Source organism: Scedosporium apiospermum (genome assembly GCF_000732125.1).
Source record: "Scedosporium apiospermum strain IHEM 14462 chromosome Unknown SEQ_SAPIO_0011, whole genome shotgun sequence".
Taxonomy (NCBI): domain Eukaryota; kingdom Fungi; phylum Ascomycota; class Sordariomycetes; order Microascales; family Microascaceae; genus Scedosporium; species Scedosporium apiospermum.
Window position 1 is genome coordinate 719,659 of NW_015971712.1, and position 26,551 is coordinate 746,209.

The window sequence follows — 26,551 nt, forward strand, 5'->3', positions numbered from 1 at the left end:
CAATGTTTGACGGAGCGAACCCTACAGTGCCCTCAATCTCACATTCACTATCTCGGGTTATTCCCTCTCGCCTAGCGTACTCTGCGTCGATAAAGGCCTAATCTGAAATCCTAAAAGGGCCGAGATGGAAAACGTCCTTGGCAGCAATGCCTGACACATTGAGCCGTGGTTCTATTTCAACCTCCAGATGGGTTCCGTTGGTATGGAATGTAGATGAATCCTGTCCGTCGTAGAAGCTGTGGCCAGCACAGGTGGTCTTTTCAGACTGAGCGACATCATCTACGTAGGTGTCTGGGGACGAGATGTCGACCTTCATCCTGAATCGTTTCGGAGGAGTACCGATTCCTATGTCAACAGCGTAGGCGAGGTCAAACTTGAGCGGTTGCTGAGGAGCAAGGTCGAGAGTGCGATTAGTTACTCGCCTCTCCTGGATGGCGCGAGCTGTATAGACAGAAACACACTTCTCACCCTCAACGGGAGCTTGGCGTGTCTAGGCCGCCCAAAGCCTGGTGAGAGGTCATCACCTTGAAGAACATGTTGGCCAGCGCCCGTTTGTTGTACCCAGATATTCTGCCTTGGTGTAAGAACATGAAGCTTGACGAAACCGAGGAAACAAACCTCAAGGTTTAATTATTACGCGGAGCTCAATCTTGCCTGTTCCGAGTTCACCGGTGGCCTGAATGCCGTTCCCCGAACATTCCCTAAAAGAAGTAATGCCAATGTGATAGACAGAAACATATCGCGGGTTAATATCATCGAGGATATTCGTGTATCAGTAGTCGATTTCAAGCCTAGATTCCACGAAGGGGGGGGGAGAGAGAGAGAGAGAGAGAGAGTTGTCAGTTTGCCTGGGCACATTCGATGTGCTTATATGACCTAGACTTTGCTCACCCCCCTCATTTGCCTCAGGATTTCAGCGTTTGGGGCCGCTGCGGCACAGCCAGGCTACCGTTTCGGAAATGTTGTTGGTTCGCTTAGGTCGTGCGATTTACCAAGGACATGGATATACATGCGGGGGCTGTGTGTGTGAGCACATAGCCAGGCCCCAGAGATGTCAACATAATAAATCTGATATTTTTATCTCTGAGTTTCTTAAAATGATTCCCAAGAAACAGGCTGCCTAGGGCGGGCCGCCGCCGCCTGTAGCGATTCTTCCTCACCCTAATTCAAGTTCTGAGCCGCACAGAGATATTAGAAGGAAAGGCGATGAGAGACGTGGCACCCCCGAGGAAGAAGAAGTTATGGGTATTACAGTCTTTGCCGCACGTAATAATACCCGGTATTGACTCCACGAATAGTTACTCTCGTTAACTTAGACATCGTTGACCTACAAACACTCGCCGCGAACCGCCGCCCGCCCATGATCATGGAAGTACCCAAACACAGCGATTGCTGCGAGGGCAACTCAAAGGCTCGCGCCTTCTTTGATGCCGCCGTCAATGGCGATTTGGAGACTTTGAAAACCCTCCTCGACCCGACCATCGACCTTGACGCTCGGCACGGGAACTTTCCGAACGATAAGACGGCGCTGCATGCCGCTACGGAACATGGACATATTGAAACCATGCGTTTCCTTCTTGCTCACGGCGCTGATCCTGAAGTGGACATTCCGTTAGACGGGCTCACACCCCTCCACGTAGCAGCTTGGATGGCCAACTACGAGGCCGTTCGTCTGCTCCTTGATTCAGGAGCCGATATTAGCAGGACATTCAACATAGAAGGTGACGAAGGCCCTGCGACCTTTCTCGTCTTGAGAAATGCGCATCTGCCACGCTCAAATATTGAGCAGAAACACTTCGATATCGTAAATCTACTTCTCGACCGCGGCATAGATATCAACACTCCAAAATCGCATTACGGAGACGGGAATCTAGTATGTCTCACGACAAAGATTCTGTATATGTATTTAATGGATCAGGGAACTTGGTTCTAATACTCTTCTCTAAAGATTCAATATGCTGTACGCGCAGATAGCCCGGACATGGTCAAGATGCTTATTGATCGCGGCGCCGAGACGAACAATGAGCTGCTGCGGGACGCAGTCAGTTGGAATCGAAGCGTCCGAACTCTGCAATACCTGCTGGACGAAGTGGGCTTGGAGGACGAGGGTCACGAGGCACTACAGCATCTTGCATTCTTCTCCAAAGAAGAACCGTGCGAGGACATGGCCCGCATCCTCCTCTCTAGGGAGACTGACCTCAACGTCCAAGGGATTTATACTGCCTTGTGTGATGCCGCTCTGCAAGCAAATCTGCGCATTATCGAGTGCTTTCTCGAGCAAGGCATCAACATCAACGGGGTCGGTGCTTCCGGAGAAACGGCTCTACTCATGGCTTGTTCGAGCACGCGACCCGGGGCATTGTCTGCTGTAAAGCTTTTGCTCGACCGAGGGGCCGACATGCGCTGTCGTGCGATCGATTCACAACCAAGTGTGGGTAAGATTGCAGGAGATAGCGTGTGTGAGTATTTCAACTACATCAGCATCAAGATACTCGCACGATAGGTGCTAATTACGCCTCTATTAGTACACCAAATTGGGGCTTTCCGTTTCCCAGAATTAATGAGGCTACTTCTAGATGCCGGCGCAGATATCGAGGCTAGAAATGTCTGGGGCGAGACCCCGCTGATTACCTTCTCTAGACACTTAGAGTTTGTCTCCTCTCCTGAACCTGGGCCCGTCACCCCGAGAATGGAAGTTCTTCAGCTGCTCCTGGATTCTGGATGCGACGTCAATGCATCGGATAGGAAAGGAATGACTGCTCTTCACCATCTCCCTCATCGCCGTTCGCACATGGCCACGGTAAGGGCTGCGGCAAGCTTGATGATTGAGAGAGGCATTGATCGCACGGCGCTCGATCACGATGGTAGGGAAGCATCCGAGCTATTCAGAGAGCTTTGCGGGATGACTCTTGAGGATTTACTGCAAGATAAGACGGAAGCTTGGACCAGGGAGATAACTCAAGGAGTTGATGCAGGACGGTCTCCTGCCCAGCCTGGCTTACACACGGAAACACCTCGCCAACATCCACCCACACACATTGGCATGGCTGAGGAGACCCCGGTTTGAAACAACGGTTTTATGGAGACAAGTCGATGAAGAAGTGTTTGCCTACACTACGAGATGCCCCTATTTGCTGGTCGGAGGGCGTCAGATTGATCGAAACACGGCGAAAGTCACCCGGGCAATCCCAAGTTAAATGCTTGCAGTCGCGTCGCTCACCTCTGGAGACCTCAAGTGTTGTCCTGAACGCTCGATATCAATTCCACATTTCCTTCGTAGTACGCAGACAAGTCAAAAGCGAATAAGTCGAAGGAAAAAAAAAGCAAGAACAGTAAATATATTTAGCGCTTATCGACAGACAAAGGCAAAAAAGCCATACACATTGTTAGAAAAAAGAAAGCGCTCCCATATTCCTTCACAAGACCAAAAGTTTCCTTCCAGTTGGCGCGTTACAGCATCAGCCAGCCACGGCCGCCGACTTATTCAGCGCTAACCTCCTCCCAATATTCCCAAAACAAACACAACTACAAAACAGTACGCTGAGCATCCAGATGCCCGTCTCAAGCGTCTGCTGCGACCCGAAAATGCCCGGCTGTGAAGCCGCAGCCAGGGGGTCGGCGGATACGTTTGCCGACGCCTCGCCCGGGTGGTAAAACGGAGACGACGGCGCGGGCATCATGTCCGGGTTGATGCCGATGAGGATGGCACTGCCGGCTACTCCGACGGCGGCCGAGAGTATGAACCCGGGCTTCGTTCGGTCGACGAGGTACCATAGAAAGGGGTTCACGAGGGTGAGGGCGAGGGAGACTTGGAGGGTCGAGACCCAGGGTAGTTTTCGCTGGAAAAACAAACCGTGTAAGTAGCTGCCACGAGTCTTCATAGTAGGAGTCGTAAAAGTCAGATCGGAGAGGGGGCAACATACTAGAGCAAAGATGATGCCAACAAATGCACCGATACTGCGAACGGCATGCGACCAATCCGTCCGGGACCTCGACTCAGAGGCCGCTCTACCCGCAGTCTTCTCCTCTACAACTGTAGAGTCCTGCTCGTTCCCAAAAGCCACCTGCCAAACTCCATCGAACCACGGCAAAAGCGCTCCGAGGGCAACGCCCGAAATCCCCCACCCGACGAGGTATGTCCAACCATGTTGCGGTTCCGCTGCAGCTATCCCCTCGACTTCGCCGCGTAGCCTCGTAACCAACGCGCCGTAGCCCATTCCGAGGAGGAAGAGCAGACCGATCCGCATGCTCAGCGACCACGCAAGCTCGGTATGAGTCGGGGATGGCGCCCGCGGGGGTCGGGCGAACGAGTGGCGGCGGAGCGCTCGGGAACGGTCGAGCAGGAGCTCATACGTGTCGTCGTCGAGATCTCTCCTCTTTACTGGTGTTTGTGCGCCCGTTCCCCAGGGGGTCTCGGGTTCGTCGCGGTCCTCGTAGAATTTATCCCTGCCGGGTGTCATGGGACCGAAAATGCCAAAGAGCGTCGAGGAGGTAAGGTTCATGATGGACTGCGAGCGGCTCAAGGTGCCGCCTTCGGAGAGGGGAGGATTCAAGAACTGGGCATTGAGGTCGGGCGTCGGGCTCGTGGGGTTCGAGTTCGCCTCGGATTCGGGAGGAGTAGGGCTCGAGAGATTGACGCCAAATGGGCGTCGAGGGATTGGGCGTATGAGAGGAGGGCCCTCTTGCGCCATTGCGAATTGAGAGATTGGTTCGTAATGTATGTTGTGGTGAAATTGAAGATCAGTTGCCTCGCTTGTAGGTCTTGTTTCGTTCTCTCTGTTTTCCTCTGGTTATGAGAGTGGAAAGCTGGTAAAGTTGAAAGCGAAGAGTATTTATGTTGAGCTGAGTGTCCGGGGCGTGGATGCGGATAATATACTTCGTAGTTTAGCGTGTAAGCAGCTGTCTCAAGCTCCCCACACACCAATCGCCACCGCGTCTCGTCAGTGGCTGACGGAGAGATTGGGTGAAGTAGATTAGTGGAGTAGTATTACACCACTGTAACAGTCAGGCGGAGACGGGCCTGCAACCAAACGGACCAGGGGGCGTGGTAAAAAGCGATCAAAAGCCCGACGCAGAGTCTCGAACAGAACAGGGGTGTATGCAGTTTATATTCACGTTCGAAGTAGATTTCCCCCTCCTCGGAGCACACCCCCTAAAACCAAAATGACTGCAACAAAAAAAGGAAGGAATCTGATGATGGAAAGAGGTTGCAGTTCTGTGCCTCTTCGGAGATTGGCGCTAAGTGTGGAGAAGTGAGACAACCTGGGCGCCACGGCGTGGCTTCTTTCGGTATGGATGATTGTGGTCGTCGCGACGAATGGATGGCGGAGGATCCGGAAGCGAGATGCTGATGTGCGTACGAAGTAGGAGTGTGTGTGCCCGTGTGTTTGCGTGAGGATGGTGGTGGAGGAGCGTACTTTAAGTATGAGGGTGGGGAGGACAAGATGACCCGGACCTCGACTGTGGAACAACAGAGCGGAACGGGGAGAATTATGTTTCGAAAAAAAAAATGGTATGCAAAAAACAACAACTGAGACGGAGGGTGGTTGGTGAGAGAAGTATTGGTCTTGATGCTAGAAACGAATTACACAATGGATACGGTGAGAGCGAAGCTTGATCATCTCCAAACGGCTACAATTGCTATGGCATATGAAAATAAGGTGCAGGCAGCAGGACTCGATGAGGTCCGAGTTGAGGAGTCAGAGTGGGACGGGAGGTGAGGGGAAGATCGATCAATGAGGCCAACCGTGAATGTAAACCTGCATCGAGAAGAGGGGCGAGCCTAGTCTGTTGCTCGTAAAACTAAACTAATCCTATACCAGGGTTTGAAATGTTAAATCGAGAGATGCTCGCCGCCACCGGGTATATCTTAGATCAAGTTTTAAAAAGGTATATCCTCTAATAATTTATATTTAAAAATACTTATTTAGTACCTGTCAGGAGATAGGTCATGTGGTCTCAAAATAACATTTCAAACCCTGGTATAGGATTACACACCGCTAGCGGATCCGTCTTCGCAGTTCCTTCCTCTGCCCAATTGACGTCAGCGAGGTGTGGGAGTCAGGGCTAGACGGCAAGACAGGACTGTCGGGATGGTGAGAGCCCGAGACGGCATTTGATGAGCATGGGTCGGCGGTCGTAAGAGACCCGACGATGGCGGCAAATGGCGGGCGGCGGGGAACAAACACCAGCCGATTCCTAGTACGGTAATGCGTCTGACTATCCTGTCCTCCCAGGTCCCAGGCACCTTGAACCTTGGGTCGGTGAACAACCCCTGCTGCAGGCCTGTCCACTTGGGCGAGTGCAAATCCGAAATGCAAAGCCGAAAAACAGATCCGTCCACGTGCCAATGTGTGTGACTGTGTGTCCTCGTGCAAGACATTATAATCTTAACTCCTCCATAGATCGCACATCGGACTTGGATCGTCCAAGGACAATGCACGAAGCCCGAAGTAAACGATGAATGCTGCCACAGTGCTACAGTAGTGTGCTCCTTCCTGGACACAATGGGTCAGTCCGCGTATTATACTTCCTACGAAGTACTTCGTCTGTCCAGTCCAACTCGAACAATTTGAAATGCCACCCAGCCCTCATTGCCCACCTCACAATACTACACTACACCAGAATATGTTGTTGTGTCGTGTCTCAACAAATTCATTTCGTGGTATTAACCACCACAAGCACAACATAACTAGCTGTCGTATTCCTCAAGATGTTACAGGTACGAAGAACTATGGTCTATGCTAACTTTCCCCTTCTTCCTTCCCAGTTCCCAAGTCTGAGGCAGGAAGACCTCACAACTCAACTCAATCCCTATGCGAGAGAAAATGCATGTGATCAACTCACGGGATTGAACCATGGAGGATGAAGTCCGAAGTACTTCGTACTGGGGCTAAAATCCCACATGTTTGACTGCACTGACCAAGCACAAACACAATTATTCCAGTGGGTTTTCCCCGCTTCTTTGAGGAGAACCCAGCCGTCGCTACTAGAGCCTAGCGCACTCGATTCACAAGGATCGACGGGAGGAGGCTGGCTGGGCTTTTGAAGTTTGATGAATTGGTGGATTCGGGTCTCAAATCCTTGAACCGTGACTAGGGCCTTGAATCGCATTTCGTCTGATGTTCTCAGAAACGATTTGGAGCTCAAACTCGGGACAGCCGTTGATCTATTCGAGCCTCGAGACCAGAATTTTTATTGAAAAACTAACATCAATGCTCTTCAGCTCAAGTCAGAGAGGGTAGCACCTGAGCCGGAATTCCTCCACATAAGATGAGGCTTGAGGTCCCACCATCCTTCCCCCCCCCCTTTTGAGAAGAGACGACTATGAGGGCACATATTGGGGGTCGATGATATCCTCTTCTATAAAATTGACCGATATTCACAATGGTTTCAATCACATGAACCTCGAGGGCTCGTCTAGCTTGTTGGGCACCGACTTGAATGTACAGCGAAACCCATGGCCAGCGGAACAGCGTAGTACACGTCCTTTCCCGAAATGAGCGACTCGAGCTCGGAAGGGTCCGAGGATCCATGAAGTCATTTCGACCCCGACCGCTGCCCAGACCTGCACAATAAGCTCGTCCGGCTCGCTATAGCCCGAACAGATGCGGCGCCGACCCTACGCCGCGACCTCTTAGATCGGGCTTTAGAGAAAATACCCACTCCTACCAGATATACTTGAGCTCGACAGAGAGGATCCAGCCTCTCACATAGACCTTCGGCCCTTGGTGGAGAGAGACGTGGCCCTCGAGCCGTGGGGGAAGCTGCTTTTGTTGTATTGAGAAGCGACTCCCGCAAGGTTCAGTATGATGAACACCTGGCGCTTTTAAGTGAAAGTCATGATTGGCGTAATGGGCCGGCTGAGAGGGTAATCGAGGTCAAGGGAGGAATGCGTTGAGGAGGTTCTCAGCTCACTGACAAAGGCAGTAGTCTAGGTTTTTCCAGTTGTAGAAAGGAAGATGCCTATATTAATGGCATTTGTAGATGCAATAGACGATGGACCGTACTCCTATCATAAATATAGACGCAGGGCCACCTATTCTTCATCCTCATCTCCCTCGTCGTCATCATCACCCTCACTATCCTCATCCTCCCAATCACCCTCCTCGTCCTCATCCTCACTATCTTCAACCCCGTCGGGCCTAGGAATCATCTCAAACGCCTCCAAGCACGTAATCCGATTCTGAGTCCCATACACTCCCAACAACTTCCCAATCTCCTTCCCCTCGCCCTTCCCATCTGCCGCCTCCCTCAGCTTCGACGCGCCCAGCTTCCAGGCCCGAATCTTGCCATCGCTGCTACCCCCAATGACATAGAGCGTCTCTCCCTCGCCGGATCCCCGCCTAAGCACCGTAAAGTCCTTAATACGGGCCGTGACGCCGTCCTCCTTACCACCGACGCTCGCAACAAGCTTCGCCGAGGGTAGCTTTCCATCATCATCGTCGTCCTCGTCATCGTCATCATCATCCTTCTTTTTCTTCTGCTCAGGCTCAACAAGATCCGCCTTCCTCGTCGAAAAGAAGGCAACCCTCCCATCCTCCGTAGAAACAGCCAAAAGCGACCCCTTCCCCTCGCCGAGCGGGACATACGCAATCTCATGAACTTTCGACCTCACATCCCCCAAAACCTTGCACCTCGGAACGGCATCCGTCCCAAAAACAACAACACCCCTATCAAACGCCACAGCAAACTCCTCCTCCCCTTCTTCCCCCTGCCCCCAACGGACCTTCCTCCCCTCTCCAGCCGAATGCTTCCCCTCCCCAACGTCCATCAATAGCTCCTTTCCAAAATTCAACACGCCCGCCTTCTTCCCCGTCACCAAATTCCATAACCTCATACACCTCTCCCCCTTACTAACGCTAATCATCGTCTTCAAACTCGGATGCACCGCGAAATCATTCACCCCGCTCGGCGTCCCCTGATACGGCGCCGTATCTCCACTAGGCCTCCCCTTCGCCTTGGCAACCGGCACCTTGATCGACGAGAGCAGGGACCAATCCCTCGTCCTCGTAACCGCAATCGTCGAATCCTCGCTCGCGGAGAGTAACTTGCCCCTCGTCGGGAACGCTAGGCTCGTTATCGTCGACGCGTGGTGGTGCAGCGTGCCTATCTCGCGGTTCTTGCGGTTCTCGAGAATCGGGCGCGGCGCCACCTTGGCGAGAAGGTCTTGATTCTTGCGGCTAGGTGGGTGCGCTGAGAGGCTGTATACATTGATCTTTTCGTCCGTGCTGCCTGATACGAGGAAGACTTTTTGGCTTTGGTCTGGTTGCGGCGCGGAGGGGGCGGAGATGGCGAGGCACCGGATCGCTGTGGTGTGGGCGTTGAAGAGGAACGTATCGGCGAAGGAGATTGAGTCGTCGGTGGGGTTGATCAGAGCCGTTAGGCCGTGGAGGATTCGGTCGTAGGATCCTGCGATGATTTGGATCGTGAAGGGGTTTGCTGGGCCGGAGGCAACTGCGACATCCTTGGAAGTGGTTGAAGAGTCTGAGGCTCGGGGCTTCTTTGTCGAGATTGGTTTTGTTTCGGGCTCGCCGTTGGCGGCCTCGTTCCTTTTCCTTTTCGCCATGGTCGATTTTGTAGGTTTAAACAAAAGTTATGGGTGAAGAATTTGGGGTATCAAGAATGATTGCAGGAATTGCTGTGGTGGGAGATAGGCGGGAAGGAGAAAAAGAGAAAAAAAAAATTATTGCTGGTTGCTTATCGATTATCGCTTATCGATAAGCAGCCGCCCCTCCATCAAGAAGCACCTCATCTCAACCTCAACTCAAACAGAAACTTGAGGACAGATCGTTCACCTGGGCCTTGTACTGTGTGATGCTAAAGAGGATGAGCGCAATAATGAAAGTACCTTGGATTTATCTCTCAGTAGCTTATCTAATGATACTAAGTATTTAGTCGACGATATTGGAAGGTTTTACTGGTATGGCGAGGTTGGTAGATAAAACCAGCATGGAGGGGATTTAACATGAAGGACGCGACACCGTGTTGGTGTGCTATATATCGGCCCAGCCTCTGGGTGGAATACGTGTGCTCTTTTCGGCTGTCTAGCAAGAGGATGATGTCTGCTAGATATATCGACAATTTGGATGCTGCCTGAAACTTGAACACGCTGGCGGGGAGCGAGGGAACTTACAATAGAGGGACGTCATTCATCTGTTGCCAACCCAATTCGCATGACATTCACAAACTTCAACCTCGCAGCTTTCAATCCATCGTTTCCGTATCACTGTTTTCCAAACCAGCGATGACCACAATTTCCACTACAGCATCAATGATGAAAATGACTAGAATCAAGGGTATCTGGGTCCTCCTAGTGCTCCTGATGTGCGGCCTTCTGTGGGCCCAGTTAGCCACCTGCCAGCTCCAGCGCCCAGAAACCTGCCATTCCTGTGTGCCAAGTTCCGATCGCGAAGAGCTTGCCATCGGCTTTCACTTGGGCCAGTCATATGGGTGAGTCCTGTGAAGGCCTAAGCGCCGTCTGGTGCTGGTTTTGCCCAACAGTATCCGGCTAAACTTTCCTGTATTTCTTTATGTTGGACTTTTCTGTTTATATTCTAATTATGGCTAGGGTGTCTGTTAATCTCCTCGATAACGGGACTGCCGTTAGCTTGGCCAAAGTCCCTGGAAGCCGTAATTACGCTGAATTGATGGAGCGGCTCATGGTAACATCGCGGCCTCCGGGCGGTAGGCCGCCTTACGGCCTCGGCGCAATTCTCATTTGGGCAGTGAAGTACGCGCTCGGCTTATCACCTCCTCCTAGGGACATGAAAATCCTCGCGGAGCTTATCGAGGAGCTGAAGAGCACATCTGAAGAGACGCTAGGAAAAAGCCTAGACGGGTACGAGGTTTCCATTACGGCACCTTACCAGGATTTCTGGCGGGATCAAAGCTCTTGGGACTCTGATATCAATGACGCTCTTTTGCGAAGTGGCCTGAAGCCGTGGTTCCCTTACACGATGGACCCCGTGTACCTTGGTGAAGCGAGGACGGCACTTGCTGCCTGTGGACGTTGGTTATGCCAGCCGTTCGAGTGTTTCAGGCTTGAAGAGTACGATGGCACTCCCGAGCGAGCCTACTACATCAGGTGAGAGACTACCTACTCGTTTCTAGTCACCATCCGCTACACCTCATGAGTCAATCCTAACCATCTCTGTTGGTCATGCTGCCTGTCAATACAGCTTCACTAATAGGTCGCTCTATACAACCTTTACGCAAGAACCATGCTTCTACAAACAGCCACTTGAGCGCGCTGGGGTTATAGACAACCATCTAGGCCTGGACCGACTACAGGACATGCCTCCCGAGAAATTCTGGGCTGCTCTCCGGGAGCGTCTGTACACCCGAGCCAAGGACCTGCAACACTTTGGGTGGCCGTCCGGGGCCAAGTCCCTTGTCGTCGTAGCCGGGGAGGCCGCCAACCATCCAGAATTTCTATCCATTGTGAAAGCCATGTCAGAGGGTTTGCCAAAGGTCATGTTTAATCGGCTATCACAAAGAAGCCCACTCGGTACTGGCGCCGAGCTCGTGATTCCGGGGGACCCCGTCTTGGCCCCTGCTACGGGGGCGGCTCTCTGGTCAAGGCTGAAGGTTGAGGCTGGGTCGTACCGCTGCGAGGCGACTGAGGCTGCGTGCTGTCAGCCCTCTGAAAGTTTGTATCCAATTACTTGGGAGGTACCAGACGAGAAAGATGAGTTGTGAGACACCAGCCTATACAAGCACAAGCAGGGCATTGCTCTCTCTATTGCTGAAATCTCCTAGTATATATACCAAGCGCAACTATGAGATTCATGGATGTTATACAAGAGTAGATATCTTGTTTTCCCTTGAAAAGTCGTCTCACACTTCCCCTCGCCCCTTCCTCAATCCGCCTCCCTACAAAGCGACTGGCTCCTTCCCTACCCCAATCCCAAAATTTTCCCCATACTATACTATGTATACAAAAACAAGCCAGCGAGATGTCACCGAAACCAGCTGGCTGACGCAGTCGGTTGGTGACAGCATCCGAAGCTTCCCTGCGGAGGGCTTGGGTTCGATCCCGGTCGTGTCCCAAGTTCTTTTCGGGAAGACTAGGAAGCTCGGTCACCAGGGATCTGGTAAAGAAATATCCCGGCTAATGGAGATCCCCATCTGGGACTTGTCCCAGTGGTCCAGACGGGAGGCGCGACTGTAATGGCTAGGGCCCCTTTATTCTTATTATTTTTTTTAATTCCTTTTCTAACTTTTTTTTTTTTTTTTCCCTTTCTTAAAACTGACACGAGAGGAGAGCACCTTAACAGGTAGGTAGCAGTGGTCTGGAGAACCAACACGACGATCTCTTAGAGCTGCCTGTGCTCCCGCTCACCGTGACGTTGAACAAGGATTGCTCTGAAGCAGGACGGCCTGAGAAACCAAATTCCTCGACAGCGTTACCAATATCCTAGCCAAGTGAGGCCGAAAGTAGTCTGCGTCCTATAGTAAAGTCTGTCGATCAAAAGATACCTTCCCGGGTGAATAAGTAGATCCTAGATGCAAGTGGACGAGTGTTAGCATGTTGGCGATCCCCAGGCAACCAATTCTTCGACCGTACCTAGTTGCATAGATCTTGTGCCTGCCGTGAGCCTGTTTGTCTGCGGGGCGGTCATCATAGTGATAATCCGGAGAATCGAAGGGCCCATCACTGGGGCAGCTTACCAGTGCCGTTGTTCCGGGGTCACTCGACAGCTGACAAGTCGATTCCCCAGTCCGCCCTTTTCATGGTCGCGATGAGAGCGAGAAGCTCCTCGTGGAAAGCCGAGGGAAACTCCCCATAAAAACCGTCTGTGTGCAGGCGAACACCCACCACTGGAATGAGCGCCGACAGCATGGCTACTGGTTTAGGCATATATTCAGCTGTCGGCTTTGACCTGATCATCCAGCTGCCTAGGTCTATCATCGACTGAACCTCGCTGCAGACATCTGAAAAGCTCACACCCTCAAATTCTGCAACGTCTCCGTCCGCAGGCCTGTAGTTGAACCATCTGTTACTCTCAAGAGTGAGGTAGCCAAAAGATAGTGAAGACCGCAGGGCTGAAAGCGGAGCAAACATTGGTTGTATGAGACTTTCGTCAAAGGTCTTCAAGTACTGTTTCCTCTGCCACTCAGTTTCCCGCAATATCCTGTTTTTAACTTGGTATAGCGCCAGCATCCTCCTGTCATCTAGTAGAGCTGCTGAGTGTTAGCATTCTTTCCCCCTGAATCGAAGAAGTCGTTAACAGCTCATACCGATGATCTCTGTGGGTAGCGGGTTGGCGCGAGAACCAAGTTGCATCTGGCCAATACTTTGTCGTGCCTGCTGTTGAACCATCGCAGATAGTTTCTTGAATTCTGGACCCATTCTCAACTTCCAGAAGACCCAGAGCCACTCGATGGCGTCTTCATTAAATTCTTCTGGAACCTGAGATAGAAGTGCACGGGTCCAAAGCTCGGCCTGCCCCAAGGGCTGATCGCCGAGTTCCTGCTTATGCTTTTCCACTAGATGCAAATATTCGAGAAGGGTATCCCAATCCACCGTCCTCGGGACCTCAGAGGAATCGCCCTGCATGACAGCTTTCAATAGGGCAAAGACCTGTGGGTCGTCAGATGGTGCTCGTTTGATACGAAATCCGGGGCCATTTATGAATTCCCCTTCTTCCCCTTCTTCCCCTTCTTCCCCTTCTTCCGCTTCTCCTGCTTCTCCTGCTTCTCCTGCTTCTCCTGCTTCTTCTGCTTCTTCTGCTTCTTCTGCTTCTTCTGCTTCTTCCGCTTCTTCTGCTTCTTCTGCTTCTTCTGCTTCTTCTTCATTGTCGCTATTACCAACGCTAGCATTCTCGGCATCGACCTCCGGCCTTTCGGTTTCAGCTCCAGACGCAGACAAGTCTCCTTCATCTTCCACAAATGAACAGCTTAGATTTATTTCGGAAGCGCTCCTAACAGGTGCATGCGGATTTTCGACAAGCGTGTGTTGAAGATATGTCTCGATCCCGATCGGACCCTCATAGTCCACGACTTCAACATCCGAAGGACAAGCAGTGCAGGGAGCTGATGTTATATAGTGTTCCAGCTCTTCCGGCTCAGCATCCCTGACGTTGTTCCATTCTTTGTCGGACATCGACTCCACGACATCCGCGACATGCCGCTCAGGCCGGTTCCCCTCAGTGTCCGATGGGACTTGGAATAGCTTCCCGTCACGGATGACATGGTCATAGGAGCATTCTCGTGAACCACCGGCACGTTCTTGCCCGGCCCCTAGGTTGACCGTCGGCTGCGATACGGGCTCATCTTCGCTGGAGCTGTCATCGCAAGCATCATCCATGTCATTGTCGCTTATTTCTTGCTGTATGGAATCCACGAGTAAGGAAGAGCCGAGGGTGGTTGGTTCAGTACCGTTGTAAATCCCAGCCTCGCTTGGAAGTGGGCCAGCTGTAGAGAGGCTCGCATGTACTGCCGTCACCGGATTCTTGCCCTTGTGTCTCCCAGCACGGGGAGAATCTTTCTTGTGATGCTTTCGTGACATGATGCTCAATTTTGGCAATTTAGGCTTCAGGTCGGGGAGTTGAGCAAAAAATTCAAGACGAGTTTCGATGCTCGCGTGTCGGAGATTACTCTCCTCATGAAGTTTCCTAAGGCCTTCCCCCTGACTCGCCAGGTCCTTCTTTATAGAGTCTAGGACTTCTCCGACAGATTGTTGCCTATCAGTGCAATGGTGTCAACTAGGATGAAGCGTAGGTTTGCCATACATGCAAGGGGAAACAGACAATCTTACCATGCGTCTGAGCTGTACAAATGTGCAAGGACAATCGATGATTGAAGATACGACTGAGCACTTTCCACAGTCTGTATGAGGCGAGAAATGTCGGGTTTTTTGAAAACAAAGCGGTATGAAAGCACTCTACGTGTAAGTCGCTTCTTGGGGCTGGGCTTTGGCTCCTCATCGTTCAGTTGCTCGAATCTGTCTAACAAAATAGACGCATCGTCTCTGATGCCAGAGAGACAATCATTGACGTAGTTCACAAGCGCATGGCGTTTCCCGTTAACCTCGATGGTAAGCTTGCGAACCTGCGGTGACTTGTCAATGATACTCTTAAGGCAAGCTTGAATCTTCACCGTTTGGTTAGTATACATGATTGCACCAAAGCATTACATCCTCAGTGCATACACCGGCGACTGTAAGCAAACCATCTCGATATCTCTGCCACTCAGCTGGTGCAGCCTTGGCCTCGGCACGGATTTTGGACACCTTGTAGGCAAATTCCCCTAAGGTAATGACACTCGCAGCGGCGCCAAGGGGATCGGCCATGTCGGAAACCTAGGTATATGGGGAACTCGGGAAGGAAAACTAGAAGAGGCATAAAGGCAAAGTCATAAGCTCCTGTCGGCCCGGTCGAAGTAGGTGGACACCGTCGAAGCATTGGAAGAAACTCCGAGGGCGTATCATCCTGGAGCGGGCTGAGGCTATATAAGTGCCAGTCAAAGGGCAGAGCCCATTCCATAAGTCCCTTTGATCCCAAGTCAATTTTCCGCCTCGTGTATGCCTGTAGATGCACAACGGAGCTGCCTTTCTGCACCCAACAGCAAACCACCCAATGCGTACCGCAGAACCCAAGCCCCCTCATCCTGTCCACACCACCAATCCGTTCCAGATCCAATAGATGACGGGAGATGACAAGAGGGAAACTAGTTCAGCAGGCTCTGGAGTTGGTTGGCTCAACTACATTGTTTACCTTCATGACGTATGTTTGAGCCAACATGCGGAGGAGTAGGAAAAAAAGGTGTATAAAAGATGGCGAAATTGTTGTTGGCTGAATCGGATTACGGAGAATATACTGATGAATACAATTGCAAAGTGGTCGTTTATCGCTTATCGATTCAAGAAACAGCCGCCAGAGACACCTCAACTCACGGGAACACTTCACTTCCCCCGTTGGCGGACACTAGATCGCCCCCTTTACACTACACGATGCGAACGAGCATAAGCGCAATGAAGCAGAGTACACCAGATTCATCTCTCAGTACCTCATCCAAGTATACCAAGCATCTATTCACACAAGTCACTATCATCACATCTCATCATCTAGCCTGTCCATTGAAGCAGACACCCACCAATGCACTCATCTATGATATACCCAGAAGGGGGCAGACGTAAAAAGAGACAAAACATAGTACCCCAAAAACAGCCACTACAGGACTTCTTAGATAGCTAGCACTGGATAGCACCCAGGAGGGCAAAAGAGTCTTTCCCCTCTCTCTGACGGCCTTTTCTTCTACTTCCCCCTCCTCGCCTCTGCACTCAAATCCCTCTCCACCATCTCAAGCGCCCCCAAACTAGGAAACCTCTTCGAAAAATCCCTAATATAATCCTCCTTCTGCCCCTGCGTCATATCAGGCGCGAACCCCCCAGTCGGCACCTGCGACTGGTGATAAATCGCCGGTTTAGGAGGCGACGGAGGTCGTCCCCCCGTAGGGATATTATTCAAGTGCGTAGGTTTCCTTGGCGCGACGGGCTTCGGCCCAAGAGCAGGCTTCCCGGCGCGGATAGACACCCCACCTCCGGCGAGGGCTCCAGGACCAGTCGAGGAGGAGGACGCCGCCTGCACAACCCTGGTGGGCTTCGAACCTACGGGTTTCCTCGGCAGTTCGGGCAGCTGCTTATTTATTTGACTCTGCGTCACCGCCGCGTCCGAATAATGCCCGTACCCCTGCGCCGTGCGCGGGATATTCGTCGTCGACTTCTGCTCCTCGTTGAGCAGGCTCTGCACGCGGTTCTGGATGCTCACGGCACGCGAAACCCCGCCGATCGATTTCGGAAGAAGAGGCGGAGCCGGTTGGCCTCCTTCTTTATTCGTCACGCGCTGGCGGTACTCGGCCGCCGCGGCCTCGACGCGCCGCTCTTCCTCCTCGAGGCGCATGCGCTCGACTTCGCGGCGCATCTCAGGTGTCATGTTCTCCTCTTGCAGGTCGTCGCGGATTCGGCCGTCGTCAGTGAGGTCGTCCGTCGCTTCTGAGCCGGCGATGGGAGTGAGTGCCGTGCGCTCGGGACTGCGTAGTGGAGAGGGAGTCCGCGCGGGCGGGAGTTGTTGTGGTGGTTGTGATGGTTGTTGCTGTTGTTGTTGGGGTGGGTTGCTGCCCTCGAATCGCTTAAAGGCGTCGCCGAATTTGCCGGCAATGATGTTCTTGCCAGAAATGGATGTAATGCTACGATGCTTCCCATGCTTCAAGGACCTGTCTTTCTTCTTTTCGTCGTTTTCCATGCTCCGGAGGAAGTCGACGTTCGATTCAATGGTGGCATTGTTAGCATCCGTCTTAAGATCAGGTGCGGGAGACGCCGTCGTCTTGCTCAAACTCGGTAGCCGTTGGTGGAGAGAGCTCTGCGACTTGGCAGCTTCTCGTTCGCGGAGGAAGTCTAGGTTAGACTCGAGGTGTGTGCTAGACGGACGTGGCCTATCTCCGAGGGTGCTACGGTGGGGCACCTCCGACAGATCAAGGAGATCAGCTGGAGGGCGGCTTCCTTCGAGCGACGGCCGTGAAGATGATGGATGGCGCGCGTGCCCGGACGGCTGCACGGTCGCAGGTCTAGTGGCAGACGATGACCTATCGTCTAGCCTGCCCCAGCCCTGGGGAGTAGAGCTAGGTTCCAGTATACCACTGACATTCACAGGCGGCTTCTGGTCGGCGGGCGGGAATCGATATATTGGAGGCGTGCTTCTGTGCGCCGACTCTTCACGGGGAGGTGTGGTCATGGTGCCCGTCGACACGTAGTTTGACTTAGTAGATATCGCCTGCAGCTTGGGGTTGCTCGTAATGATGGCCTGGGCGCGGCTCATCTCGGCAGGCTTAGGAGGACCCGAGGACGACTTCTTCGAGTTGATGACCATGGACGGCGGTCGTGGCTGAGACTGAGCGACGGGGGGAGTGCTAGCAGCCGGCTTCGGTACATCGGCAACCTTCGGGGGACTACCCCTAGGAAGAGCGAAAGCCTCATCGGCCAATTTTTCGGAGACACGGTCCCTTAGATCTTCGGACCCTGGAGCTGGTGACGGCGGCGAGTCAAAGTCGAACTTCATGCCTTTAGTGTGGAAAAGGTCGAATTGGTCCAAAGTTGGGAAGCGCGAGGACAGCTCATCTGCTTTTCCGGTTCCCTTATTCGAATCGAGTGCGGCAAACGGATCGCCATTGACTCTTTGGGGAGATCGATCCGGCTTTTTCTGGCTCTGCTGTTGGAGATGAGGCGCAGGCGTTGCTGCCGGAGGCCGGCCTCTTCGCATAGGCACGACGTCTGGTATTACCTGTTGCTGTTGTACCGGAGGTGAGAAAGTAGCACCCACGACCGGCGTGGATTGCGGTCTAGATCCGTTAGAACCTGAGTGGGAGGTAGATTGTGTCGCCGACTTTGCGCTCTCCGCGTATATCTGTAAAGGAAAATAGGAGTCCATGTCAGTAATGGCCTCCAGGCAGGTATGAAGAATACTACATACGTCCTTAATGGGCACCTTGCGACCTTGCATCGCACATGCTTCTTGGAGAACCTGATAGATATTGGGCCGAGACTGCTGGTTCTCGCGTAGCATCGAAGCTGTAATATCCCTCTCAGTTAGTCGACACAGCTTCAACATCAGACCAAAATGTCACCTCTTTGTCTCTCAACATACCAATAAGCTTCTTCAACCTCTCAGAAAAGACGGGATAACTAGGAAATCGGAAGCTCGCATTCATAATTGCCAGCGGCCCCTGGTCCTCGAACGGCGTCGTGTAATAGCACAGCTTATACAACAGCACGCCGAGCGCCCATATATCCGACTTCTCGTCAATCGGCTGATTCTTGTACACGTCGACCATCTCGGGGCTCCTGTACTGCAGGGTAGTATGCTTCTGGATATCCTCTTCGATCAAGCGGCATTCGACGACCGTCGTAGGAGCGGGCTTAGGCGGCGCCGCCGAACCGAAATCGCACACCTTGAACCTCTTGCTGTTCCCGGACTTCGTAATCAGCACGTTCTCGACCTTGAGATCGCGGTGCAGTAACGGTGGCTTCAAGTAATGCATGCACGCCACGCCCTCGGCGACATCCGTGAAGATATTGAGGATCTCGGGCTCCGTCAACCGATGCTGCAATCGCGTGTTCATAAAGTCAATCAGCCCCCCGCCGTTGCAGTACTCCATCAGCAAGAAGACCTCGTAGCCTCCACCCCTCATCTCGGAGGCGTGCGAGTCGATGTATGTGACGATGGGCCGGTGCCCCTTGAGCCTCTTCATGGTCTCGACTTCGGTCCGCATGCCACGGAGGGTGTCCTTGTCGGGAACGGCAACTCGCTTGAGGACGGCCAGGTCGGTGCCGTCGATGGGATGGGGCAGTTTGACGAGGTAGACGTGGGCGAAACCGCCCTCGGAAAGGTACTTCTGTATGACAACCCGGTGGCTCCCGACCTGGATCTTGGTGCCAGGGGAAAATGTTCCCGGAGGCGCCGCCGGGCCCATGTGCATCGGAGCTGCGTAGGCGGCATGTTGGTGCTGGGCTGGCCTGCCAGAGGCAGCATGGGGCGCTTGGTAACCGTACGAAGCCATCCGGAGAGAGTCGGGGGTTTTGTCTCACAGAAGGAGGGCGGGGGGGAGGAATCGTTAGAGAGTGTGACTTGCCAGGACCGGCAACGAAGCCCGGGGTCTCGCGGATCGAAAATCGGAAGGAATTCGAGAAAGATTGTCGTGGTATAGAGAAAGGGACAAGGCCACGGGGCAGTCGAGTGGTAGCGCAGGTCGTTGGGTGTGGGGTGTCCTCAGAAGAGGTAAAGCTCTGGTTCTGGAGTGGATTTTCGGGTGCTACGACATCGAGGCGGTCAAAAGGGGGGGGTTGTTCCAGGATCGACGAAAACCGACGTCTCTATAAAAGACGCATTCTAGTATACTCAAGGAGAAAAGAGCAAAAATTCGCAATGTGAGAAAGAAGGAATCAATGACGGGGTGTGTGGAAGGACCAGAGATTCCCAGTCGCGATCCCACCTGTGTCTGTGTCGACTTGACTACCTAGATAACTTGTAGCCTGTACGAAGGAGCAAAGGGCTTGCCTCACGTTCAGATGGCGGAGCTAAGGGACAACGATCAAATGGGACTGGACAAAAAGGCGGGTGACTCTCTGGTTGGCCTGGGCTGTGGAATCGCCCTGTCCTGTTTCGTCAGGGGCCTCGAAGCCGAACTGATGCGCTCAGGTCCCCAAATGTCAGAGCCTAAGATCACGTGGATCTAGGCACCAGACTAACAATTTTGAAGCGCCATGTACCTTCTAGCTAGGTACCGAGGTACACACATCTCCATCTCACTTTCAACTGTTGCAGTGCTGGCGTTCCCCAAGTTGAGAACTCCATTGTCGAGACCCAGGCAACAAAGAACGAAGACTCTCGATTTTTCCTTCGAGTTTTACACGAGGGTGCCTGAAGCCCACCTTGGGTTCTCTCCCACAATGCATTGACTTTTATTACTGCCCAAGGTCGGATCGGAGAATTTAGAACTTTCATCCCATCATATATCCACACATATCAATTTGATCTATGCCCATTGTCTCTTCCAGCCTGAATGATGATCCGGCATTCATCGACCCCTTATTATGCTTCTTTATCATTATCGTTCATGTACTTCGTATGCGGGAGAGTGTTTCCGTTCAGCGGGGGGCTCAGGGTCCTCAGTAGCATGGCCGATCTTGGCGATGACGAGTCCCTCTTTGATCTACATTTGCTCACTTACTTCGGACTCATACTTCAATTGCTAATACCTTAGGGATTTGCATAAAGATGCTGGCGAGGCGCAGAGGATGCAGGAATATTTAACTGCGCCTCAAGTCGTTTGCTTGGGTTGTATCACAACACAACCGCAGCTTCATATTCCAAGAGACACAGAGAATATATTGGACGTCCAAACTCCCCCCTTTTCTGAAATTCGAAAAGCAAAAAGAAACGAAGAAAAAAGGAAGAAAACCCGAGTGCTCAACTCAAGGAAACACTCCCTCAACCCTTAAACATCAACGCCAGGACAAACCTTTCAGGACAATCAATCCTATTGTCCGGTCACTAAAAAGGGTTCAGTCGAGTTGGGACTAGAGCCGAAAATTATGTTCCGGCTTTCCTTCTCGAAATGTAATGTATCTCATGTGGTTTTTGTGACTTGCAAGTGCCGAGCCACTTGCTCTTTGGTCAAAACCAGAGTTGGTGATGGATGGGGGCATATCTCTCGCGCATGAAAGAGGAAAGCTCAATACCTCAGATAGCATACTACACAAGCCCAAACTCAAGAGACCCATACTTGTAAATCTGCACATAGAATCATGTAAAATCCGACCAGCTAGCCCTATCCCTATACCGATATATATTTCCCAATCTTCCAGCATGATGATTCCCAGTGCGCAATCCCAAGCCTGTCCATTCCGAATATAAAGAGAAAAAGAAAAAGAAAAAAACCCATCCGTACAAACTTGATAAAAACAGAGAAGAAATTGGGGGAAAAAAATACATAGACCGCTTGCGTGTCCCCGTCGTGGAAAATGCGATGGGATAAGGATACGTTACCCTTCCAGTGTGATCTAAGCGATCTAGCCTTTGACGCCAACGGTGATGATGGAAAGCAGAGAGAAGCGATGAAAAACCCATGAAAAAAAGATATCAACGCCCTCGCAGAGGATGCGTCAGGCAGAGAGCCGCGTAAAATGAAGTGTAGAAGAAGAAAACTCCTCCGAGATGCCCTTTGCGCCGGGGACTCCGTCTCCGAACCGAACCCAGATGTCGAATATAACGAGACAGAATCAATCAGAAAGATAAAGGGGGAAAGAAAGAAAGAAAGAAATAGAGCAGAAAAATGAAAAGAACAGGCAACAAACAGCAAACTCAAATCATGCTGCTACATGCACAGCATATCTCTAGGCGCCTGGGGCCCACTCATAGCCTGCCCAAATCATCATCCATAAACTTCACTTTACATGACCGCGCAAGAAGGCACAGTCCTAGCCCTCCGTCGCCCACCATGGGGAAACCCGCCCACCTCCTCATTGGCATGCACCATCTGCGCCTCCCTGGCCCTCCTCCTCCGTCGCCGGGTACCCGCCCCACCGACCCCGGCCTCCTCGCTAGCCTGCATGTAGTCGGCCCACTTCCGCTCCAGGCGCCCCGCAGCCGGGAGGTCACACCGAAGGACCCGCTTCGCGTGCTCGTCGACGGTCATCTGGTAGCCGTAGAAGCATTTGAGGCCGATGATTTCCGTGGGGAAGGTCGGTTCGCCATCGCCGCCGTTGAACTGGACTTGCGAGTTCCGGAAGAGAACTTCCCGGATGCCCGTCCAGGTGACGTTCTCGCAGTCGTACACTACCATGTTCAAGGTGGCCTTAGGGGGTTCGTAAGGGTCGGTCGTTCGTCGGGAGCGGGAGTTCACCATGGCCGCGGCCTCGGCAAGGACAAGGTCACTGATTCGAGTGTTGTTGACGTCTATCATCTTCAAATTGGTGCATTTCTTCACGACGGGGAGGACTCCAGCGTCCCCCAAGTGACCGCAGTAGCTGACTGATAGATGCTCCAATCGCGTGACGCACAAAGCCTTTGCTAAGTGCTCGGACAGGAGGGTGTTGGTAATTTCGGGGAGGTCCTCCATCTCTATATGGGTAAGGTGGGGCGCTGTCTGGAAGATTGGTTCCAGGGCAGCATCAGTTAAGCTGGGACAGCCGGAAATCTGAAGGCCCTCTAGGTTCGGAACCAAATGGCCAAGAGCCGACACTCCGCGATCCGTAAGCTGCATGCATCTACTGAGGTCCAGGTGCCTCAGCGCACGAGCGGGAACCACTGGAAGATCGGTGAGAATATCAATCTCGGGGTTGACGCCGTGGACAATCGTTTGGAGAGCCGCATCCGTAAGATCGGAACAACCGCTTAGCACCAATCTCTCCAGAGTATTTCTCTCAAAAAGAGCCTCTGCAACCTCAAGGCCGTCAAAGCCTTTGATCTCACTAGCTCGCAGATCTCTCAGCCTCGTGCAGGCATTAACAACAGTCGTGATACCTTCGGCATCCATGCGCTTGCACCAGGACACCTGGAGCACCTCGAGATGCCGGCACGACTCGGCGATAATGTCGCATGCAGCATTGGTTACGGCGGTTAGACCGGTTAGGTTTAGGCGTTCGAGCCTCTCGTTACCCTTCAGAAGGCCGTGCAGCGTGGCACGCTGAAGGTTACGGCATCCCTCCAGATTGACATGGACAAGGTTCTTACACGCATTCACAAGCAGCTCAGCGCGCCTGTGGTGCTCAACTTGAATGCAACCCCGGAGGTTGAGGTCCTTAATAAAGGACGCCGCCGCCACAATGATCTTGCTCATAGACTCGGCGGGAATTTCTTTATAGAATTCGGACGCATCGAATTGCGTCCAGAGTTGACCATCGAAGCTCGTCTTATAGAAAGCCTTGTTCACCCTCGACACCCTGACAAGCTCTTTCGGTTCCAGATAGGAGAAAATCTGGATTCTGAGTTCGTAGGGCATATCCGACCAGAAATTTATATTCTTCTTTTTCTTTTTCATAGTTTGCGATCCAGAACGGGCCCTGGCGGCGCTCTGGAGATCGGAGGGCAGGGCCGAAGTGGCTGATAAGGGCGAGGACCGAAGGCTGTCGACACGGCGAACACCAATAAGCGGGTTGCCCAGTTCGTCGCAGGAGGATACCTCACTGAGAGGTGTACCGGGGCCCGAGAATGGACTCAAGGTCGAAGCTGCGGAGGAGGCGACGGTAGATGAAGTTGTGCTAGTATAAGAGCTTGAGGGTGAGGCGTTGGAAGCAAGGCTGACGCAAGAGAAGCTGCCTCGCGTGCCGTAAGGCGCACTAGATGCTCTCGGGCGGCCGATGTGAGTGAGCGAAGGAGACGAGGACATGCGCTGGATACCCCGTAAGAGTCGCTGTCGGTTCTTCATCTTGGGAGGGGCGCCGCTCATCGGCGCGACAGTGGGCATGTCGGCCATGTCGGCGGCGGGGGTTACTGGCGTATCCGCCATGGTTGCACGATACTGTTTCGCGTATACGTGTTGCAGGGGTTGGGCAAGCAAAACAAATTCGAAGGAAGGGAGAACTAGTAAAAGGCGTGATATGTGGCGAGAGGTTTACGGGAAGTGGCTGCCGAAGCACAAATCTCCTCTCTTAAACGACGGACCGTTTCATTAGAAGTGAGGATGTGTTTATAGTCAAGACAGAAGAAACACAACTCGCCAAGGAGGGAGAGGAAGGGAGAAAAACACCCGGGGTCGGTGAAGGAGAAAGTGTCAAAGGGATCGATCAAATGGGGATAACAAAAGGTCGGGATTTCGGGAGAGGGTAAGGCGGTGGTGGGGTTATAATCGGAGGGGGTAAACAGTGCTCAGGGATGCAGCACGAGGGACTTCCTCACGCAACAGGACGACTTTTGGGAGTTCAGGTGTACCCGATACACACACACATTACTTCGTAAACTTATCGCTCCGACAAGGGGGTGGCGGCTTGCTACACAGCTAGAAGGTAGACAGAAACGACGATCTCGAGAAGCCCCCTTTTTTTGCTTGGTCTCTACTTCGTAGGACTCGACGTGGCGTCTGTTCGGTAGAGTTGGGAAAAGGCTAGGACATATGGAGATCGAAATGAAAGTCGATGGTAGGTCGGCCTGGAGTTCAAGGGACCCAGATGGTCTAGACTAGTGGAAAAACCGGACCCGGAAGAATGGGGAGACTTTGCTAACGAGACGAGCAATGCAACAGAAGCCTCCGTACGAAGGTAGCGTGCACTACATCCAGCTGGACCAGTCCCAATGCTTAGCCCCAGAGCAAAGGTGGTGGATGGGCGATGTACGGGTACAACAAGTGAACTCACTAACCACTAACCTCAACCCGCAAGGGAGACGGAGTAAGGTTGATGGGTACCGTGCCCAAAGACTCAAGGAGTCGAGTAAGGACCAAGACGAGGTGAGGGGGAGGGTGAATGGCGGCGGCGGGGCGGCACTGTGTTGTCTGGTTATCGATAACGCAACCCGCACGGCTCCTGCATGATCCGGCACCGGTGTTTTCCAGAATAAGTTCAAATGGTACGAACTTGGTCACCAGCCCGTCGTGTCACAATACTTGTCTGCGAGTCTTGGACTTTTCGCATTCTGACGTGCGAGTAGTTGATGAGACAATGGACTTGGGGATTTCCTGTGAACCCTCGGGGTTGATTTCACAAGACAATTTTCAGAACATCGACGAGTCTTTTCTCGAGTGCGATTTCCCTTGATAAAATGAGGAATAAGCGCATGTGATTTTGGTTTGAGGTCATGTTGGGAAGTCACTGGGCAAGCACGTCCGGATCACAGAGGTCACACGAGTCCGCCTCGAGAAGGAAGTAACTACACCATACCTTTGTACTACACCCACTATTACAGTGACCTGAAATTTCAGCCTACTCGTTCGCAACCTGTCCCCAGCGGACGCTGAATTTTCGGAAGCAACAATGTCTACCAATGATCCCGTTCTACCAACACTGTACTGGGCACAACTATTCTCCCAGATGCCAAATGTGGAGAGCGCCGCGAAGGAAGGATCAATGTTGAAGGTCGCCCAACAGCATTTGATGCTGTCCACAATGGAGTGGATGTATCAATACCTCCCGGTCCGCACACGCGCACCCGCTCTGAGAATATTGAGAGAGATCGTGTGGGGGAGGAGCGATCTCCAACATCGATAAATCGCCCCTTCATACCTTCGATAGTTGCTTCCGCCACACGACTTGCACCTCGAACTAGAGAGTCATCGAGAATATCTGGTAGGAGGAGATCAAAAGTCTATTTTCTACGAAGCAGCGCTCGCATTTCACAGCCTGAGTGTTATGAATCCCTCGTATAAAATGTGGACCTAAACGATACCACCTTCCCACCCCCACCAAAGTATGCCTACCCTATCGCCTTGCAGCTGCATACGTCAAGCTGTATGTCCAGCTTCTGATTGATGTTATGGTCTGCGTGTGCTGGACAATGCCTCCTCCTGCATAGTTATTGCAGACATGTATCGAAAAGGGGCGTTTTCCACCGACGCACCGTTTGACTCGACTCGATCTCGAGTGGCTTCCCAGGTCTTTTGGCTGAGAAATGAGATGTATGTACTTCGCATAGCCATAGTCCAACTACGCAGGAGCAGGATGCCGAGAATCCTAGGGGCGAGTTTACCGACTAGACAGACTGCCAGCCTCCTTCTCCGAGTTAGGGCAGGCCGAGACATCTCCAGAAAATGGCTCAAGAAAAGTCCAAGCGGTGGAAAACGTAGAAACTCGACCCAGAAGTCCTGATACAAGTGAGCAATTCCGAGGGGTAAGAAAAACTTAAAGTCGAGCTAGCCTAGTCCAGACTTTCCATATTCCATACTGTATTCCAGAATAAGTTTTTTGCTTCCAGCCAAGCCATGGGAGAGTAAGCGGTCAAAATAGTATCGCCGCGGATTGGTCGTCGTCCTGTTGGCGTTGCATAGCAGGAGGGAATTTTGGGATCCTGAACAGCTCATAAAAAAAACTTGCTGGACAGAGACAAGCGATCAGAAGAAAACC

At 52.4% G+C, this 26,551-nt stretch overlaps 5 protein-coding genes and 3 pseudogenes across 5 annotated transcripts; 2 read left to right on the forward strand and 6 right to left on the reverse strand.

The window, feature by feature from the left end:
• Positions 1 to 97: 97 nt before the first annotated feature.
• SAPIO_CDS0185 (uncharacterized protein) lies at positions 98 to 536 on the reverse strand (the record flags this gene model as incomplete). Its single annotated transcript, XM_016783028.1, has 2 exons — positions 98 to 385; positions 525 to 536. 2 exons carry the CDS (start codon positions 534 to 536, stop codon positions 98 to 100), a joined length of 300 nt encoding a protein of 99 aa, XP_016646661.1.
• An 824-nt stretch (positions 537 to 1,360) lies between these two features.
• On the forward strand, positions 1,361 to 3,067 carry SAPIO_CDS0186 (uncharacterized protein; the record flags this gene model as incomplete). Its single annotated transcript, XM_016783029.1, has 3 exons — positions 1,361 to 1,873; positions 1,949 to 2,459; positions 2,526 to 3,067. 3 exons carry the CDS (start codon positions 1,361 to 1,363, stop codon positions 3,065 to 3,067), a joined length of 1,566 nt encoding a protein of 521 aa, XP_016646662.1.
• A 391-nt stretch (positions 3,068 to 3,458) lies between these two features.
• SAPIO_CDS0187 lies at positions 3,459 to 4,691 on the reverse strand (annotated as a pseudogene; the record flags this gene model as incomplete).
• A 3,347-nt stretch (positions 4,692 to 8,038) lies between these two features.
• On the reverse strand, positions 8,039 to 9,568 carry SAPIO_CDS0188 (annotated as a pseudogene; the record flags this gene model as incomplete).
• Positions 9,569 to 10,246: 678 nt separating this feature from the next.
• Positions 10,247 to 11,700, forward strand: SAPIO_CDS0189 (uncharacterized protein; the record flags this gene model as incomplete). Its single annotated transcript, XM_016783030.1, has 3 exons — positions 10,247 to 10,452; positions 10,571 to 11,086; positions 11,193 to 11,700. 3 exons carry the CDS (start codon positions 10,247 to 10,249, stop codon positions 11,698 to 11,700), a joined length of 1,230 nt encoding a protein of 409 aa, XP_016646663.1.
• A 991-nt stretch (positions 11,701 to 12,691) lies between these two features.
• SAPIO_CDS0190 (uncharacterized protein) lies at positions 12,692 to 15,295 on the reverse strand (the record flags this gene model as incomplete). Its single annotated transcript, XM_016783031.1, has 4 exons — positions 12,692 to 13,176; positions 13,243 to 14,687; positions 14,762 to 15,096; positions 15,155 to 15,295. The coding sequence occupies 4 exons, from the start codon at positions 15,293 to 15,295 to the stop codon at positions 12,692 to 12,694; spliced, it is 2,406 nt and encodes an 801-aa protein (XP_016646664.1).
• Positions 15,296 to 16,259: 964 nt separating this feature from the next.
• SAPIO_CDS0191 (uncharacterized protein) lies at positions 16,260 to 19,557 on the reverse strand (the record flags this gene model as incomplete). The annotated part of the gene is made up of 3 exons (XM_016783032.1): positions 16,260 to 18,404; positions 18,471 to 18,568; positions 18,645 to 19,557. The coding sequence occupies 3 exons, from the start codon at positions 19,555 to 19,557 to the stop codon at positions 16,260 to 16,262; spliced, it is 3,156 nt and encodes a 1,051-aa protein (XP_016646665.1).
• Positions 19,558 to 21,948: 2,391 nt separating this feature from the next.
• On the reverse strand, positions 21,949 to 24,006 carry SAPIO_CDS0192 (annotated as a pseudogene; the record flags this gene model as incomplete).
• Positions 24,007 to 26,551: the final 2,545 nt, after the last annotated feature.